The sequence below is a fragment of the Cavia porcellus genome, unplaced genomic scaffold (assembly GCF_034190915.1).
Source record: "Cavia porcellus strain 051 isolate PalLab524CR breed Dunkin Hartley unplaced genomic scaffold, mCavPor4.1 scaffold_27, whole genome shotgun sequence".
NCBI classification, from domain to species: Eukaryota; Metazoa; Chordata; class Mammalia; order Rodentia; family Caviidae; genus Cavia; species Cavia porcellus.
This window is the reverse complement of record NW_026947510.1, coordinates 26560894-26581245: the sequence shown is the minus strand read 5'-3', so window position 1 is coordinate 26581245 and position 20352 is coordinate 26560894. Positions and strand designations below refer to the sequence as shown.

General features: G+C 32.0%; 1 protein-coding gene across 18 annotated transcripts in view; it reads left to right on the top strand.

The window, feature by feature from the left end:
* LOC100723598 (tyrosine-protein kinase Fer) overlaps window positions 1-20352 on the top strand; it is a 449398-nt gene that overhangs the window by 241524 nt on the left and 187522 nt on the right. For 13 of the 18 annotated variants that reach the window (XR_010043814.1, XR_010043815.1, XM_063238109.1 and 10 more), the window contains 3 exons: window positions 7923-7979; window positions 13072-13187; window positions 15041-15135. Coding sequence is in view for 12 of the 18 variants with exons in the window: in XM_063238109.1 (XP_063094179.1) it covers window positions 7923-7979; window positions 13072-13187; window positions 15041-15135 (268 nt within the window). In the remaining 6 variants the exon portion in view is untranslated. Of the gene's footprint in view, window positions 1-5779; window positions 5947-7922; window positions 7986-13071; window positions 13188-15040; window positions 15136-20352 lie in introns of those variants that run through there. The other 5 variants (XR_010043819.1, XR_010043816.1, XR_010043822.1 and 2 more) reach the window with 3 other exon arrangements.

The window sequence follows — 20352 nt, the reverse complement described above, 5'->3', positions numbered from 1 at the left end:
TTATCATTATTTGCAGACGCATGATACTTTACATAGAAGACCTCAAAAACTCCATTAAAAGGCTACTAGAGGTAATAAACAAAGTCAGCACTCAAAAGTCAACAACAGTCCTGTACACAAACAAAAAACTCACTGAGAGAGAAATTATGGAAATACCACCTTTTACAATAGCATCTAAAAAATTGAGATACTTAGAAATCAACTGAACCAAGAATGTAAAAGATCTGTATGCTGAAAGTTATTCTACTCTTAAAAAGGAGATTAAAGAGGATATTAGAAAATGGAAGGATATTCCTTGCTCTTGGTTAGGAAGAGCCAACATTGTGAAAATGGCCATACTCCCAAAACTTATACAGATTCAGTGTAATCCCAATCAAAATACCACCAATATACCTTACAGATCTAGAAAAAATATTCCTAAAATTCATCTGGAAACAGAAGAAACCTGAAATAGCAATGGTGATTCTGGGAAACAAAGGTAAGAGAGGAGGCATCTCAATTCCTGACTTGAATCTATACTACAAAGCCACAGTAATAAAATCAGCATGGTACTGGCAAAAAAAAGTAGACCTGAGTATCAATGGAACAGTTTAGACAATGCAAACACTACTACAAAGACACTCAGCCACCTTATATTTGACAAAGGGGCTAAACATGTTCACTGGAAAAAAAGCCTCTTTAATAAATGGTGTTGGAAACATTGGCATTCCACATACTGAAGTCTGAAAATAGACCCATACCTATCACCATACACTAAAGTCAAAGTGGATCAAGGATCTAAATATTAAAACAGAAGCACTAAATCTACTAGAAGATAAAGTAGGTTAAAAACCTTGAAGATACAGGGGTAGGGAAGAATTCATGAATAAAATACAAACCGCACAGGAAATACTTCAAAGTATCAACAACTGGGATATCATATTACTATAAAGTTTCTGCACTTCAAAAGGAATCACCAACAAAGTGAAAAGAAAACCTTCAGAATGGGAAAGAATTTTAGCCAACAATTTCTCAGATAAAGAATTTATATCCGGGACATATAAAGAACTGAAAAACATCAAGCCCCAAATTGAAAGACTCCCTCCAAAATGAGCATCTGAGATGAACATACAGTTCTCAGATGAAGACATACAAATGGCAAATAAATACATGAAGAAATGTTCACCATCACTGGTGATTTGAGAAATGCAAATTAAAACAGCATTGAGATTTCATCTCACCCTGGAAAGAATGGCTGCCATCAAGAAAACAATAGATAACAAATGTTGGTGAGGATGCGAGGTAAAAGAAACACTTCTCCACTGTTGTGGAAGTGCAGACTGGTGCAACCACTGTGGAAATCAGTATAGAGATTCCTCAAAACTAGGATTGGAAGTTCCATTCAATCCAGCTATTTCCCCTCCTGAGTATTTTCACAGAGCAATTGAAAATGTCATGTCACAGAGATATATGTATACCATTGTTTATAGCAGCACAATTTGTAATAGCTAAATCTTGGAAACAACCAAAATGCCCATCAACTGCAGAGTGGATGAAAAAAATGTATTTTTATACAGTGGAATACTTCTCAGCTATAAAAAGGATGATCTTGAGGCCTTTATAGGTAATTGGAGGCAACTTGAAAATATCCTCATTAGTGAAATAAACAATACTTACTTACATGAGTAAACATCACATTGTCTCTCTAGTTTAAAAAAAAAAAACTGAAAGAATAATGGGATCCAAAAAATATAAAAGATACTGTGAAAGCAAAAGAGAAGGAAAGTGCTCTAAAAAGTATAATGGTGTGTTTAGTGTGTAAGATAGATGACCATATTATTGAATTTCTGTTGGAACACTGAACAGAAGGTTTTGCATGTCAATGTTTGAGTGTCTAGCCACTATTTCTGCTTTGATTTTATGACTTTGGCAACTATTTTTTAAGATGAAAATGAGAAATGTAACAACTAGCAATTGTATGATGATAATTTTTTTTGAGTTTGGAATTGTTCTGCTCTTCTGTTTTTCTATTTTCTTTAATTTTATTTTCTTTATTTAAAAAAGAGAACAATATGCAATATAACTACTATTGTTGAATTTCTTTCATTCTGTTTTGAAGTCCTGTATTGTTATTGTTTTGAATCTACTGTTGTTGTTTATGCCTTTTGCTTTTTACTTTCTTTTCTGACTTTTCTGTTTTTTAAATAAAAAATAAACATTTACATCAAAAATAAAATTAAATTATAAATTTGTATTCATGATATTTTTTCTATAATTCTAGCATTAAGTTAATTCTGTTTTCATAAATTGAACTTGGTTGGGGGACCAGGAATAAGCTCAACAGAACACTTGCCTGGCAAATGAAAAGTCTTGATTTTGATTCCTGTTACCTAAATAAATAAATGAATAAAATGAGTTTGGTAAACAATCTCAAAAAAATAAATACACATATGTACTTTTGTGTACTCTGGCAAATTTCCAGTTGCCAGTATCCTTAGCTATTGATATGCTGTACTTCCTATAAAAACACCTGCTGGGTGTGCTAATTCTTAAGCATATGGTCCATTTTCTAGAATTTGTCCCATTCAGGTTGCTGACTTAATGGCTTACCTTTTATTTATATTTTATTTATTTTGTATATACAAAGTTTAGTCTAGAAATATTGTGACTGTTTACTTTTACTTTTTTTACAGTAAATGAAAGGTAGCTTTCTGTAATTATTTCTCTGTACAGTATAGCATCAAATATTTGATCTAACATGAAGCATAAAAAGATTTCAGCAATCTTATTACTAGGTATTTAAGGTTTCATGAATTCCCCATTTTTCGCACCCTTGAACAGAGCTAACTAAATTGACTAAAACAGCAAGTTATAATGATGTAATAATCTAAGACAACATTTATAAAAATACCTAGGAATTGATTTTAGAGATATTCAATGGTGTAGGAAGTGTCATTGAAATATACCAAATATTACTGCCCAGCGCCATCCAATGGAAATACGGCCTACCAACAACATTGCAGTGTTTCCAGTTCTACTTGATCTGGCACTTTTACTTCTGGTCAGTCCCCAAGGTCTAACTGACCATGAAAAAGAAATATTTTGAATCAATTCAGGACACTGAGGCAGCCATGATAACACAACTAAAGACACTCCCAAAAGGGAGTTCCACAACTGCTTCAGAAAATGGCAAGAAAGCATAAATGTGTTCAAGGCAAGGATAGTATACTGAGGTAGATTAGTGGTAATGTGTCTTTTACTAGTGGAGCTTTTTCTGAGACAGTACCAACATGTATGCATGTTAAAAACGTGTTCCCAGATGAATGTCATAAAAGTGTGGACTTCAGACCAGGAAAATACTTACCTTTGTCTGGCTGTAGGCTCACCTTCAATCTGTTTTAAGCAATTCTAAAAATTATTTTTATTAGGAGCATAGTTTTATAAAAATATACTCAGATCTTAAGAGTTGTTCTCTGTTTCCTATTTTTAAAATAAAATCTCCAATTTAGATCAAAAATCTGATGGCTTAAAATATCTTTATTTTTGATGTTGAGAGAATTGAGAAATTGATAAATAGACAAATAAAGCAGATGTTCATGCCTTATAATAATGATACATTAATATTCATGAACTAGTAATAATATCCTAATATATAACATGAAAGGAATCTAAGCCAATTCTGTTATAGTATCACTAGCAGGCAGGTTGTATCATTCAAATTTTGTGTATAGGTCTGAATATTTGTTTGGTCACAAATCACTCCAAGCAGATAAAACATCAACATGATCAGTTCTGTTCATTCATATCATAATGTATCATTTATTTTTATGTCCCCACTTAGGCTCTTTTTTTTTTATCATGAATGGGTATTGAAATTTGTCAAGTGCTTTTTGTCTTTGCTTTTTCTGAGTCTATTGAGATGATCCTGTTGATTTTGTCCTTGGCTCTGTTGATGTGGTACATTACATTTATCGATTTACATATGGTGAACCATCCCTGCATTTCTGGGGTGAATCCTACATGATCATGGTATAATCTTCTTGATGATTTTCTGCAATCTGTTTGGCAGTACCTTATTAATGATATTTACATCTATATTTATTAAGGAGATTGGCTTGTAGTTAGAATAAGAGTTAGATTTAGCATGTAGGGTGTTAAAGAGAATGAATGGGTGGGTTAGGGGAGAGAATAGCTCCCTGGTCACTCACCCTGTTGTGTCCCTGGGAAAAACATTTCTAGGCTGTCTTATCTTCTGTTTGGAGAGAGGCCAGTAAGTCAAGGCCCAAGTCTATCCTCTGTGGCATGACTCTGCCATGCTATTCTGATCCTGTTAGCTGAGAATTTCTCAAAATGGCACTTCCTGTGTAGGATGTAAGATGAAGCCCTATCAGACTTTTCTGCCTGTTTTAACCTTCTATGCATGTGTTGTTTGATTTACAAGTCTCATCTTTGAAATTAATTAATTTATTTATTTGCATCACGATGTACATCCCTCCCCTTCTTCTTTTGGTTAACTGTGTTTTAAGTTGATCTTCTTTGATTCTCTCCATTGTATTTCTCTGCTATTTTACAGTGTTGCTCTTTTTGTCTCTGTCTTTGTCTTTGTCTCTGTCTCTGTCTCTGTCTCTGTCTCTGTCTCTGTCTCTGTCTTTGTCTTTGTGTGACCATGTCCTATGTGTTCATCAGTGTCTATAGGATTTTTCTTCTTGAATTAGGTTCATTTTCTGGTATCAGTAAATCTGTGTCTTCACAGATCAGTAAATCTGTGTTCAAAATTAGGAATTTTGAACTGTAGTTTTTCAAATAATTTTCATTAATTGTACTCATTCTCCTTCCTTTCTACCACTTTGGAGGTGCATGTTAGAGCTTGTGGTATTGTCTCACAGTTCTATGCAAGTTGTTGGATTTTCCCCTTATTTCTCTGAATTCAAGTTGCATTATTTTTGTTGAGCTGTTGAACTATTGATCTATCACCCATGAATGCTGAAATTTGATTTTATATAATTTTCATGTGTTAAAATTTATTTTCATTTTTTAAAACCATTTAGTAAATTTAATAATTCAAAACCATTTTGACCATGACAGGCAGGGAGTCTAAGTCTACCAGTCTCTAACTTAATCAGATATATAATAGGGATAATTAGAAGGTAGGCCCTTTCTTTCCTTTCAACATTACTTTTGTATGATGTGGTATTTTGGAGAGAATCCTAGTTAAAAACCTAGAAAGAGTCCACAAAATTTTAAATTGCTTCTTTTTAATTTTTGTTTAATTTCCAAGTTCTTTACTATTTTATTACATATCCTGTGTATAAACAGATATTTGAACCTCTGTGTTTGTATAGGTTTTTACATTTTTCCTGGCTTTTTCAGTGGTTTATAGTGTAAATCTTGGTCTAAAGTACCTCGTTTCCCTTGTCTAAAGCGTAAAAATCTCTCAAAAATATCAAAATGACAACTCTTGCTTGTCAGACTATATTTTTGATGAATAGCATTTGACAGTATGTTGGGGGCAGTGGAATTCAGTATAAAGTAGTATTCAAATGAAAATCTTGTTTTAAAAATCATCTCTATGGATATATAACTTATGTACAGTACATTTGGCAAAGGTTTTAGGTATATAGTTTAATGGAGGATTGGAGATATAACTCAGTGGTGGTGTCTACTTAGCTTGTGCTAGGCTCTACATTCAATTCATAGCAAACAAAGAAATGAAGAGATGGAAGGAGGCTGTATAGAAGGCTAGGAGCAAAGAATTAAACATTTCCATAACTCAAAGAGTTGCTTCTTTTTTCCTTTGCAGTCAGTCGTCAACAACTATGATTCAGGCAAATATTGGTTTGCTTTCCAGAATTATAGAGTAGCTCTCCTTTCCTAGAACTTCACATAAATGCAATCATTTTCTATATATATACTGGATATACAGAGTAACCTGACTTTATGAGCTCACCAAAACATTTTGCAAGCACCAAGTTCCTTTGTTGTAAGTTGCTTTTTGTTGCCATTATTCACTTTTCTGAATATGTAAAAAAAATTACTCATTATCTTATGATAGACATTAGGGTTGCTTTAGTTGAGTACTTTAAGTAGATATGCTTCAAAAATTTTATGATGAATCTTTCTTCTATGTTTTTATGTCTGTTAACACCTAAAAGTGTAATTATTGAGTAATAAGGTAGGAGTATGTTAAGTTTAGAAGAAACATCCAAAATGGGTGCATTTCTTTGAATTTTTGCCAGCAACATAAAAGGACTCTAGTTGTTCCACATTCTTATTGTATTAATAATCTTTTAACTTTAACATTCTGATCCAGGTGTTTACCTTAGTAGGAGAGCACTTGCTTCATGTGTGCAAGGGCCTGAGTTCAATACACAGCAACACACACATATATACATGTGTATATATTCTAATAATTTTAGTATTCTGATGGGTATGAAGTACTATCACATTGTTGTGATATTAATTAGCTCTTTGCTAATTAGTGACAATACTTTTGGATTTTTATGCACTTTTGGATTTTCTTATTGACTATATTTTGTTAAGTTTATAAAATAATCTCTTAAGATCGATTTTAAAATATGAATTTTCTATATGTTCTACATACAAATAATATTGTTGCATATAAATATTGTAAAAATGTTTTCCCAGATTGTAGTTTACTTTTGTACTTTTTAAATGATGCCTTTGAAAGAACATATGTTTGTAATTTTATTGAGTCCAGTTTTTATTTCTCATATAGCAAGTGCTTTTTGTAGCTAATCTTTGTTTACAATGGCTGTGAAGATATTCTCACATGCTTTCTTTTAATGTATTTGTAACATTAATATTTAGAATTAAAGATCATGCTCTTGCATTTTAAAATTCAGTGTCCCTTGATTAATCTGTCAGAGAGTGATTGTCGACTGTTTGCCACATGGTATTTCAGAAGATAAAATAGATCAGTGGCTCTCTAGTGTATTTTAAATCATACTTATGATGAATTTTTATTTTAGGAGTTTTACTTGTTATATCTTTTACTGTACCACAGTTAGGTTTCAATCTGTATTTCTAGTGAAGAAAACTACACTAACATATAAAATAAATCATGAATAAAACATTTCAATCTAGCCTTTCTCTTTCTCTTCCTTCTTTCTACCTCTTTCCTTTTTTAAGTTATCTTTCTTCCTTTCTTTTCACTCTATTTCGTTTGTCCTTGTTTCACTTCTCTTTTCTTTTTCTTTCAAAATAATACTTGAACCTATTTATTATGGTGTTGTGTAGTTTCCTGAGATTTTTTTACATACTGACTTATTCCCTAAGTAGTAATCAGTTCTCCAGAGAGTTAATAAGATGCTCTTTTATAATAGCATACTTGCCTCACTAGTGTTGTGCATCTTAGCAATACTGTGTTTGATGTTTGTTGTTTTATTATGCTACAGGAAATTACTTGAGAAAGATTTGGAACTCATAGAAATCTGTAACTCGTGGCTAATTTACATGATTAGCTCTCGGTAGTATGATTTATGTAGAAAGTAATTCTCTAAATTCAAGAGAGAATTGGAAATTTTGCACTGTAAAATGAAACTCCTTCATGCACTTATGACAAAAAATGTTTGAAAGGACAATAGCATAGCCAAAGTTTTATGGTAAATGAAAATACATCCTATTTTCCAGTTATAGGGATACTATCATTTTGGAGTCTAAGATTTCTGAAAGAAGCTTGCTATAATGTAGACTTTAATATCCTATAAACAGTAACATTGCTGAAATTTGTTTTCTAGCATCTTGAGGTTATAGCTTCTTAGTATGCTATTGATTAAATGGTCTGAATGAAATGTCCCTTATGTCTGTTTTATCACAGTCTCAGATGCATCTTAAAGGACATGTACTCAGTATATTCTTGTTTAGACTAAACAACTGCCTCTTCCTCATTTCTTTTTTGTTTTTGTTTTTTGTTTGTGCTGTAGGATAAGAAATGGATTCTCAACCATGAAGATATTGCATTGGGAGAATTACTGGGCAAGGTACATGAAAACTGACCTAAATGACTGAAGTTTCTTGTATTTACTATGAACACTTTCTTTACTTATATTCCAGCACACAGTAAGGCACCTTATAAGTAACCTAGGAACACAGTATCATTTCTCTTACAAACTGTCATGTCCACTGAAATAAATGTCTTTAAAAGGCATATGGAGAACTCTTGTTTTCTAAAAATAGTATGTTTTCCCCAAAAGAACCAAAACCAGTATAATAAAACCAAAACTATTGAACTGAGATTTGTATAGAAACTGAGATAAAGTTTAAATAAATACCTAAGAGTTCTGTTTTGTTTCTGGTTAAATATAATAGTTCAGAAAAGTGAGGTATAACTCCTTGAGAATTCAGAATTGTTCATAGAATTACAGTATATAACAACACTGGGCTTATTATATTAGCCTAAAACATAAGGACAAGCCACATGTTTCAATATCAGTATCTGTTTTGTAACTCTATTAGTGGTCAGAGAAGACAGCTTTATATAAAGGATGTTTCTTTTCTTTCAGTTGAGTTAGAAACTTATTTCACAGGCCTTATTGAATTGTATTATATCAAACATAGAGACATTTGATATTTAAAATAAATTATTTTCAAATTTATTAGTAATATTTTACTTATACTTGAGGTCTAGTAAAACTTTGTCATTGACTTACTTAGTGATACTTTCATGTGAAAGTTTGAGTTGAGTTTAGCTTTATGATGTACTGTGAAAAATACTGTAAAATACACTTATTTTGGGAAAGGTATCACCTATCAGGGACAAATAATCATTACTGAGTTTAACTCAAGCTCAACGTTTCGCACGAATCAATGAGTGACTATTTTTGACTGAAATGTAAATTCAGTGAATTGACTTTTTTCCATTTTAAAAAGATCTCTAATATATGTTGAAGAAAATAAATCCTTGTTGAAATAATCTACTTTGGGAAAATCTTAACACTAATTATTTTAAAATATGGTGTCCAAATGAAAGGATTAAGTTTTTTGGAGACTGCTAATACATTTAATTAGTCACTTATAAAAAACCTCAAGCTAAAAGCAGCAGCTGATATGTATATTTACTGTGATGTTCCCCTACTTCTTAAGGTAATATTTCTTCTTTCTATTGCTAGAGGTAATGCAGTGGCAGTAATAGGGTAAAAAATTATTACAAAGGAATGAATTTTCATGAAAATACAATTTAAGAAATTATAAAACAATTTATTGAAATAAAGAGAAAATATTAAGGACACAATTTAGTATGAAGAAAAATTTTCAATTAAAGAAAAATATTTCAATTATGATGTCAAGTTTATTCTGTAAACTATGGCTTATTAGTTAAATTTAGGTTTTTAGTAAGGTTGCTTTAAGAATAATTATTTTCTCAGAGACTAGGCAATAACATGTCCGTCTCAATAAATTTAATAATTTTTAATAAAATACTGATATTTTAGGAAAGTGTTGCTTAACTTCATCTAATATTTTTAAATACTACAACAACATGATTTGTCACTTAATATTTTAATACCTTTTCTAAAAGAATATTTATAGTGTACTGGCTGAAAGTGCCTAGATAATTGAAAAGAATCAACCATAATTCATATCTTTATGGGGTTTGGAGTTAACTGTATTAAAGTAATGGCAGAAACTCTGATTTTTTATTCTGCACTATAGTCTCAGTAGACTGTGGTTGCTATATAGTTGATAGTCAATAAATATCTTATTCAGTCAGCCAGTATTTGCTGAATGCCTATTATATGCCAAGTACTCGTTTTCCCACTTGGGATAGATCAGTGAACAAGCATACAGAAATCATTTCCTTTCTGGAATGTGTGTTCTGTTAATAGGGAAGATAGAAAAATGTGATATGGATAAATAGTAAATTGTACAATATTAGAGAGTGCTAAGTCCTATAAGAAATGGTTTGGAAGTGCTAGTAGTTGAAATTTCAGTTTTTAAATAGTCATTTTGGACATTGTGTTAAAAATGGGCTGATGAGTTGAAAGGTTGGAGGCCTTTGCACTTAAGTTACTAAAAAATGAACTAGAACAGGGTGGTGACATGGAGACAGTAAAAAATGCTGAGTTCTAGATATATTGTTTAGTTGAATCAGTTAATATCCTGATGGAATCTACATAGGGATTGAGAGAGAGTAAAGTGGGCTGTAAGTATAGCATGTTTCGGGGAACAAAATTAGGTGTTCAGTTTTGAATATATTGAATTTATCTGTTCGCCTTCTCTGTGGAGATGGCAAAGAACAGTTGGTTATTAAGTGTGCCTTTTGAAGAGATTTCTGTGTAAGAAGGATAGAGTTGGTCATTTGGGGTAATGTAGGTGACATTTAAAGCCATAAGATTAGAATAGGGAAGTAGTTTAGGATAGAGTGCTTGCCTAGTACATGTGAACTCTGAGTTCAATTCCCAATACTAAAAAATACATAAAACCATAGGATGAGATGAATTCAGGAATAGAGTGTGAGTCTCAGGGAGGGCACTCAGACCCAGAATTCAGCCCTGGTCACTCCAACATTAGGGGATGGGTAAAAGACAAGCAATCCTCAAATGAGGTTAGGAAAGAACAGCCAAATAAGAAGACTTGGAAGACAAGAATACAAATTATGCCAGGGAGAAGAGAGAGAGATCAGTAGTGGCAAATGCAGAGAAGTCAAATGAGATAATGATCAAGAATTAACCTATGGATTGGCAGTGAAGAAGTCACTGGTTATTTCACTGAGCAGTTTCCTTTTGAAGTACATTAGGTGACAAGTTGGAATGGATTTAAGAAAATAGGAGGAGAGTAATGAGAGATAGCAAGGATGTAACTCTTTAAAATTTTGTTGCAAAAGGAAGCTGAGTCATGCAAAAGAGTGATTTTTGTGCTATTGTTTAACCTGAGAGAAATAATAACATGTTAGTTTGCAGTAGTGAATTTTATAGTGAAAATTTTATGATACAGGAGACAGAAATGAGAATTGCAAGGACAGTATATTTGAGTAGGTAAGAAGAGATGGGTTTCAGTCCACAGTTGAGGCCTGACTTTAATGGAAATACAGTGGTTCATTTTTATCATAGCCAGGAAGATTTGTAGGTGAATAAATTTGTGACCAAGAATCCAGAAGTTCTATTGAGATCACTTTTGGGTACTTTACCCCCAATAAAGTTAGAAGCAACATCATAAGCTCAGAATGATTGTCAGAGACAGGAGAGACAGTAGGAGGAAACCAGCCATTTGGGAGCATGGGAGTGTGAGTGGGGCTAGAAAAACAAGTGGTCTTGAGTGCTCTGAAGTACTTATTTTCATGAAGTAAGGGCTTCCTAACATTTTATATTCATGCATATTAAAGATAAATCAGTTAACAATATTTTTCAGCCGTGTTTAGCTTTGTAGGTGCAGAGTAGGCAGAGTCTGAGAGAAATTTTATTAGGATTAGACTTACTTCGGGCAGTGTTAGTGACCATTTTAGTTTTCTATGATACAAGCAGCCCACTATCGCACCCATGCCATAGGTTCACCACAATTGGCCAAGAGAGTCCTACAGCTAAAGAAAATAAAGATGTAGAGTGAAGATGGTTTGTCAGTTATAATTACTGACCATGAGATTTAAGGTGAATACAAAAGGAGGAAAGAATATTAAGGGGATTGTACAAAAAGTAATAAAAGGAGTAATGTAAAATGTGTTAGGCTACAAAGATTCCTACAAGGTGAAAGGAATTTTGAAGTTTGGTATAAGAAGAAATAAGTTAGAAAAATGGAAGCCGGCACTGTAGTTTCCATTTGACCCAACTGTTCCCCCTGTTAGTATCTTTCTGAAACAGTCATCATACCATAGTGATACATTCACAGTATATAGCCACACAATTTATAATAGCTAAGTTTGGGAAGCAGCCCATATGCCTATCAAGAGATGAATGCATTAAAGTAAATGGGTTTTTTTTTATGTAGACTACTACTGTGCCATAAGGATAAAGTGCAACATTTTCAGGTAAATGGATGTCTCTCAGACTGTGATTTTAAATGAAATAAATTAGACACATAAGTTTAAGTATAAATATCACATTGTTTCTCTTGTGTGAGAAAGTCAAAGAATAAATAAGGAGCAACATCAATGATAGATATTAAGGAGTAAGAAGAACTTTTTCAAATGGGAAGGGGAAGAAAGAGAAAAAGATTTAAAGAGCAAAAATAATTGAAGAGAAAATAAAAATAGAGCTTTTATGAGGAGAGAAAGATTTGGAGGGAGGGGAGAATAAGGGGACAGAAAAAAGGAAACACAGGTTTTAAAGGTTAAAAAATCTTCATGAAGGAGGAAGTGTCAGAAATAGAACTAAAGGTTAGGTAGCATTTTCTCTGGCAGGAGGGGAGGCTTTTCCATAGAGCTAAAACATATAGATTACATAGATAGATAGATAGATAGATAGATAGATAGATAGATAGATAGATAGGAAAGGCAAGGCAAGGCATGACACGGCACATATTTTGTGATCACATTTGAGTTTTGAATGCATATATATTTGGGGACTATGCTATGAAACTACACAGAGTAGAAAGTAGACGTAATTAAAGAATGGATGCTGAGCAAGGCAGTAATATAATGTGTTTTTTTCTTAGCAAAATTAACCTGGCATTGGTGAAATAGTGTGTTAGAGAGGTAAACAACCAAAGATGAGAACAGTTTAGGTGAGAAACTGGGATCCTAATGAAGCAAGCTTTGCTGAGATGCAAGGAGCAAGGCAAAAAGGGTCATGGAGGGAGTGACTGGAAACTTACGTGGAGAATGATGCTGTAGTTCTCGTAGCTTAGCCATGAAAAGCTTAAACGAGTAAGGTAATATTTTAAAATACATTGAATAATAAGTGCCTGAGAACCTTTCAGATAAAGGCATACCATGTATATACTAATATCTTCTATTTCTGTTATAATTAATAAACTGACAATTATGGGAGAAAACATTCTAAGAATAACAGGAAGTAAATGTACCAGAATGCAGGGTGCTTTACGTAGTATAAAACACTTCATTACATGTATGTGTGTCTGTGTGTGTGACAAAGATTTACATGCTGTCATGCATCCCAAACAATGAATGTATTGTAATTTCAGGGAAATTTTGGTGAAGTATATAAGGGCACATTAAAGGATAAAACTGCTGTTGCTGTTAAAATGTGTAAAGAAGATCTTCCTCAGGAATTGAAAATAAAATTTTTACAAGAAGCCAAGTGAGTTCTCTAAAGTAATACATTTAGATATATGATTATATACATCCTATCTCCTTTGAGTATTATTGCTTTGATTCTCTAAATATTTCTTTAATGAGAATCAAATTTCTTCTTCAGTTTAGTGTCTGGCATTTCTTCAACAGTCTCCTCCTTATTTCTTTTCTAATGTGTCTTCTAAGATGTTATTTTCTATTTTTAGCTAGAATTTAATGTCCTACTTTTCTATTCCTATATTATAGATATTAAAACAATTCTGGTAGTGGTGAAAATATAATATATTTTTAAAAACACAAAACAAATACAAAAGTGCTTTGGACAGGGTAAGATGGATGGGCATAATAGATTTGAGAGGATAAAAGAATGGATGAGAAGAAGAATACAGGGACCCATAGGTATTGTAGTGTCCAGAGAAAGTGCTGTGAAGAACAGAAGTGATGACTGAAAAACCTGAGGCCCGATGTATGGATCAGTTTAATGTTTATTTCTTTATTCATCATCTAAAATAAATATTGATGGCAATGGTAGTTGGATGCATTCATTAAAACTGTATGCTCTTTTCATGTACATTATAGGAAATTCAGAAAAATTCTGATAAATTTTAAGTCCTGTCACAATTAAAACAGTTTCATTTTATGATTTTTCACAGGTATTCTTAAGACACAATGCTATGTCTAACATTATTTTCAAAAATACTTAAATTGTTGCTTTCTAACTTATGTATTTTATTGCAAAGTACGGAGTTTAATTTTCTCCTTCAAAGTGAAATGATACATTTTATCTCAAAGATGAACAGTTTATGCGAATTTATGCGTGTCTTTTGGTAGACTCCACAAAGATATATTTAGACATTTCATATTATCAAAGTTTGTTTAGCTTTGTGAAATTTCTTTACTATCCATCTTGCCACCTAAGAAATGGCTTTTTTGGTTAAAGTCAAATATTTCAAAAATCTTGTTTTTAATCTCTCTTAGAAATTAGATGCTCAGAGTTATTGACAGATATTTTCTCTATTTTGAGAATTTTTCCTAGTCTTTCATTCATAAATAATTACAAAGTTTTAAATCCAAAAATGAGTTTCTTAGGGCTTTTTCTGTTTTAGCTATGCATGTAAAAATGTTTTGTCTTTATCCAAAATTATTTTTTCATTCTTTAGGAAAGAATACTGTAGGAGCAGATTTATAACTGTATCAGTAGGGTTAAACTTTGCCAATAGAAATAAGCAGGACAGGTATCTAAGGGAATCTAATCTACTTTTGGCTTATGTGTGGAGTCCTATCGATTAGTCTGTCATACATTTATAACTTCTGATAGCCTTTATTCAAACTAAATCTTCTGTTTCAACGTCAGCCTGTGTTGCTACTCTGTTACTCAATTATTTTTTAAATTTGTTGCCAACTTTTTCAAAATTTTTGTGTTTCCACTTTTGAAATTGAGTGTATTCTTCAAGAAAATATTTAATTGTTACAGAATCTAGTGAAGTACACTCTACAGTATTCAGCAGTATGATATAATTTTTTTCTGGTGGTGGATCAAACCAAATACTTTGAAGGGAGTTTACATATTTGTACGTTCTAGGTTAACACATTATTATTAATCACTCAGAGTGGAAAACTTTAAATGAATATTTAATTGAATTAAGTAGCACAAACTCATTTGTACCTATCTTATGTTTCCAATATTTATTAATAATTTTATAATTCATCCCACTTATCATAATTGCAGCTATGCTAATGTTTTAAAAATTGAATTATGACTATAGTATACTCTTCGTATACATTATTCATTGTTATAATTTAATGCTTTTTTCATTTTTATTCATATGATAAGAATTCTTGTATTTTTCTCTCATCCAGAATTCTCAAGCAATATGATCATCCTAATATTGTCAAACTTATAGGAGTTTGCACACAAAGACAGCCTGTGTATATCGTTATGGAACTGGTTCCAGGTAATGTGATTTAAGAGGTTTTCATGATAACATTTTAATGTCATGTTTTATGGATTTCTTTTTAATTTTCAATCTCTAATTTCTCTGTGTAAATTCTCCAAGGATTTTGTTTAAAATTTACCTGATAACAAAGAGCTTGTATATATACCCAGTATTTTTATAGGCTATGACACCTTGTTGTTTTCTTGAAAATGTCAGCTAGCATTCTTTGGAGACAGATTTATTTGAGTGTAGTTGCACATGAAATTCAATTATATATAATGTGAAAGCTTTTTAGAAAAGTCTACTTAGTGTGACTTTATAACACTGATAGTTTTGATATTTACTACTTCATAACATTTTAAAATACCTTTCCACACATTTTCTTAAATATATGTGTTTAATATAATAGTGCTTTGGGTCACTGACAGACTTTTCATACGTGGACAAACAAGGTGATCAGTCTAGGAATTTCTCCTGGTATTTGTTTCTGGTGACTTTCAGTGTCTTCAGATATTTTGGCTAGCAACTTGTGACAACACAGAAAGCTGTCAAACTCTCTGGGATGTTTTTGGCTTTTCTCATTGTCCATCTTCCTGTTGTAGAAAATAGGTATAGTTGGATCTCAATATGCTTTACAAATATAGTATTTAGTAATTGAAAAATTTTGCTTTACTTTTTGTTTTCACCACTAATAATATCCACTTTAAAAGAAAAAATTTAAAGAAAAGTGAAAAAATTATTTTAACTTTAAAATTTGTGAAGTAAACATAGTATTATAGATTACCCATTATTTATTATCTATATAGTTGTTCTACTATGTCCTAGTCTCTTTTCTCATTGATGAGGTACTATATGAAATACGTGCAACTTAAAAGAAGGAAGTTTTATTATGCCTCACAGTTTGTACAGTTTCAGTCCATAGGCCGTGGACTCCAAGGCAGAACAGCATAGCATGTTCAAGGTCATGGCTGAGGTGAAACTGCTTACGGCATGTTGCACAGAAGGGTGAGGGCGAGAGGGGAAAGAGGGAGAGACATACTGATCAAGGGAAGGAGATAAAGCTTCCCAGGCCATGCTTACTCTAACTTGCTTCTTCAGATCATAATCCGGTAACTCCCATAATCCAGTCACCCAAACCCGCACCTATAAACTCATGAAGTTTTGGGATATAAACCTTATCCCAAGGTATAAACCATAACATACTATTTAGGATTATTAATCCATTTCATCCTATTACTTTTATTCCTACTGGAATATTGCCAGTATTAACATCATTTAATCATCTTTTTAATGATCTTCATTTTCTTTAGACAGTATTGCCTGTTAGGTAAGGTATTGTTGCAGTGGTTTGCAAAGTTTATGATGTGCATCTTCATGGCTTGCATTATTATTAGAAAAAGATGAGAGAATATAGTCCAAAATTTTTATAACAATTGAATATTAAAATCAGATATGCAAAACCTATAAAAACATTAATATTCACATAGGTGCAGATGAAACCCCTTATTAGTAAGAAATGGCACTGAGAAACTTAGATCAGGGAGGTATAGCTAGCTTGATAAGGAAAGGTGACTTGTTTTATCACAGATGGTTAAAGGAGCATACATGTAAATTCCACATTGCAAATCTAAATTGAATAAGACAAAAGAGAAGTTTGCTTTGTATGAAAGCCAGGAAAATGTTTATCTAGATAATAACAAGTAACTTTTACTGATATTTTTGAATGAATAAAACTCCATTAGAAATACAATGAAAAGTAGAAAATTATAAGTGAAAGTTTTTGACTCAGCATTCTAATTATATCCCAAAGCTGATTGCTTTTTCTTTACTTGTTTTTAGCTGTGGTCTCTCTCTCTCTCTCTCTCTCTCTCTCTCTCTCTCTCTCTCTCTCTCTCTCTCAATGTTAAGATATTTAATGTAGGTACCTTAATTTACACCAGTGTTTTTAATTACAGGAAAAATCATTTTAATGTCAGATCCTTTTTTCTCAATATTACTTGGGGTGGTTTTATTGTCATAATCATTCATATACTTCTACCTTTTCCTTGTAATGGTTATAGAGTATTCTATTTTTTAGAGTTACATATTTGTCCAGTAAGTCTTTTATCTCTGAATACTTCATTTCTTTTTTCTTTTGTAAACATTACTGAATAAATTTGGACTCATTATAAGAATCTTTTGGAAGTAAATTGGACACTTAATGGGATTGTGTATTTTGATTTATGGTAAATATCTTAGCTTCTTATTTGATGCATAGCATATTATCATGATAAAGAAACTTTTTTAAAAATTCATTATTTAAAAGTTATGTAATTTAGAAGTTGAGACATATTTGACTGCCTCAACTCAGCTCAGTTTATCATGAAGCCAAATAAAAATGTCAAACTGAGCTCTTATTTGGAGACTCTGGAAAAAGAATCTACTACCATGCTCATTCAGCTGTTGGTAGAATTCTGTTCCTTGCAGCTATTAGTCTGAGATTCTCATTTCTTTCCTTGCTGTCAAGGAAATCTTCTAGTTCCTTAAGGTTGCCTGCATTCCTTCTCATATAATCTCTGCACCTTAAAAGCCATCACTAGCATATCACATCTTTCAAATGTTTTTGACTTCTATTTCTGTTACCTACCAGAGAAAACTCTGGTTTTAAAGTGGTTTAAATGATTATATCAGGCCACCTAGATAATCTCCCTATTTTAAGAGCTGTAGAATATAATTATCAAAGTGATATTTAAACATTCACAGATCCAGGCATTAGGTGGGACTTGGAAGGCCATCTTCGTGTTCTGTCTGCTACAGTAGATTTGGGTAAATTTTCTTAAAGATTAATTGCATTATGGAATCAGAAGCCGCATCATACATAGTTATTTAAGTCCATTGTTTGATCTTGCAATTTAAATGCATCTTTTACCCATTCATGATTTTGTACCACTGTACTTTGGCCATTTGGAAAGTATCAGGACATGAAGTCATACAGATAATCTGAATAGTGACACATTCATTCTACAATAATAAATGATCATATGCATTAGAGTCACAAATAATTTGATCAGAAAAGTAATAAGAGACTGTCTAGCTCATAATGGCAGATGTTTTCCAAAATTTTAATTTTTCATTTGAAGGCTTGGGTTTTATCCCTGGGAACAAAGATTCATTTTTTTCTCTTTAAATAGACTTCATTCATTTTCAAAAACTTACCTGCCAAACCTCTTTCTGTTACCCATAATTTGTTACTGTTTATCCATTTTCTTTAAACTTTATTGATGTGTAGCTGTACAATGAAATTTAATATTTACAACTTATGTGAATATGGAAATTCGCATGTAGCTTCAAAACTACTACCACAGCCAAGGTAATGAACACATCTATCACTAACAGATTTTCTTATGCTTCTTTGTAGTCCCTTTCTCTGGCACTGTCTGTGCCTACACTAATCAATCACTAAGCTTTGGGAGCTGGCACATGAACATATCACATCTTAGTCTTTTTTCTTCATCTTCCCATTAACTTACTATCCCTTTCCTTCTATGCCTAGATTCCCTTACCATCTGTAAAAGGCCTACGTCTGTCTCCTGTAATCTACCATTTGTTTTGTTCTTTAAATTACTTATACTTTGGATTTCTCATAGAAAAAAAATTATAATAGTTAACCTTCTGTATTTGCTTTATTACCCTTATCGTTATGGTCTCATGGTGCATCCTTTTTCCTATAAATGGCGCAAGTTTATCCTTCTTTGTCGCTAAATAATATGCAATTGTGTACTTGTACCTTACTTTCTTGTGTCTGTTTTCTGTCACTCTAAATTAGCTAGGACTTCATAGAATCTTGTATAAATTGAATAATATAATAAGTCCTCTTTCTTGTGTATATTCTTCCACTTACCAATCATTTTGAGATTAGTCTATGTTGTACTGCATATCAATAGTTCAGTTCTTCCTTTAGACTGCTAAGTAGTATTTTATCTATTTAGCTATCAATAGACATTTGGATTATTTTCACTTTGGGGCTATTACAGTGAAGTTGATATGAGCATTCTTGTACAAGTTTTTATATGAATGTGTGCCTTTTTTTCCTTGGATAATACCTCGGAGTAGAATGAATGTGTCATAGTGAATTTATGTCTAAATCTTTAAGACTATCAAATTGGTTTCTAAAATGATCACACTCATTTACCTTAACAACTGTAGTCTGAGTTCTAGTCCTTCCACATCATCATCAATACATGTTCTGATCATTGCTTAACCTTTCTATACTCATGTAAAGGGATTTTAATTTGCCTTTCTCCATTACTAATGACGTTGAGGGGTTTTGGTTGATTAGTGATGTTTTATTTGTTTTTCTTTACTATCACTGGTATATTTTCTTTGGTCAAGTGTCTTCAAATCCTTTGCCCATTAAAAAAGAATTTTTTGTTTCCTTTTAATTGAGTCTTGGTTCTTTATGTATGCCAGATACAAGTCCTTTTTCATCTCAGTCTCTTTCCTACTTTTCCATTTTCTTATATGTCTTCTCAAGAGAAATTGTTTTTAATTTTGATGAGCTTTACTCTATTATTTTATGGATCAAGCTTTCACTGTTCTAAAAAAAACTTGTTGAATCCAATGCCATACAAATTTTTTCTTATGCTTACTACAAGTTTCAAAACATTAAAGTGTATATTAAAGTTTAGGATCAATTTCAAGTTAACTTTTGTACATATTCTGAGGAATGGTTTCAAGCTGGTGTTTTTGACATATGGACATCCAGTTGTTCTAGTACCACTTGTTTCTTTTCTTTTTAGTTTTTGTAAATGTTTGGAGTGCTTACTGATTACCTTCATTGTGGAAGTCAGTGCATGTACATAACACATCTTATTGTTTTTTATTTTCATTCCCACCCCCCCAACTCCATCCATCTCTTGACCCTCTTCCTTTATGCAAAATAGCTGTCTCCTTATTTCCTGTTATCTTTTATTTTATGCCATAATTTACTTACATTTTGTTTCACATAAAAAGAAATCATGTAATATTTAAATTTCTGTGTCTGATTTATTTCACTTAATATTATGGTTTCAATATGCATCCATTTTTCTAAAAATGACTCATCCTTTTTAGCAGACTAGTTCTGCATTGTATGTAAATAATACCACATTTTCTTTGTTCATTTATCTGTTGATGGATATATATGCCACTTAAAAATTTAGCTATTATGAATTGTAGCACATTTGTTTCAATGACGATTCTTTGTTTCCTTACTTA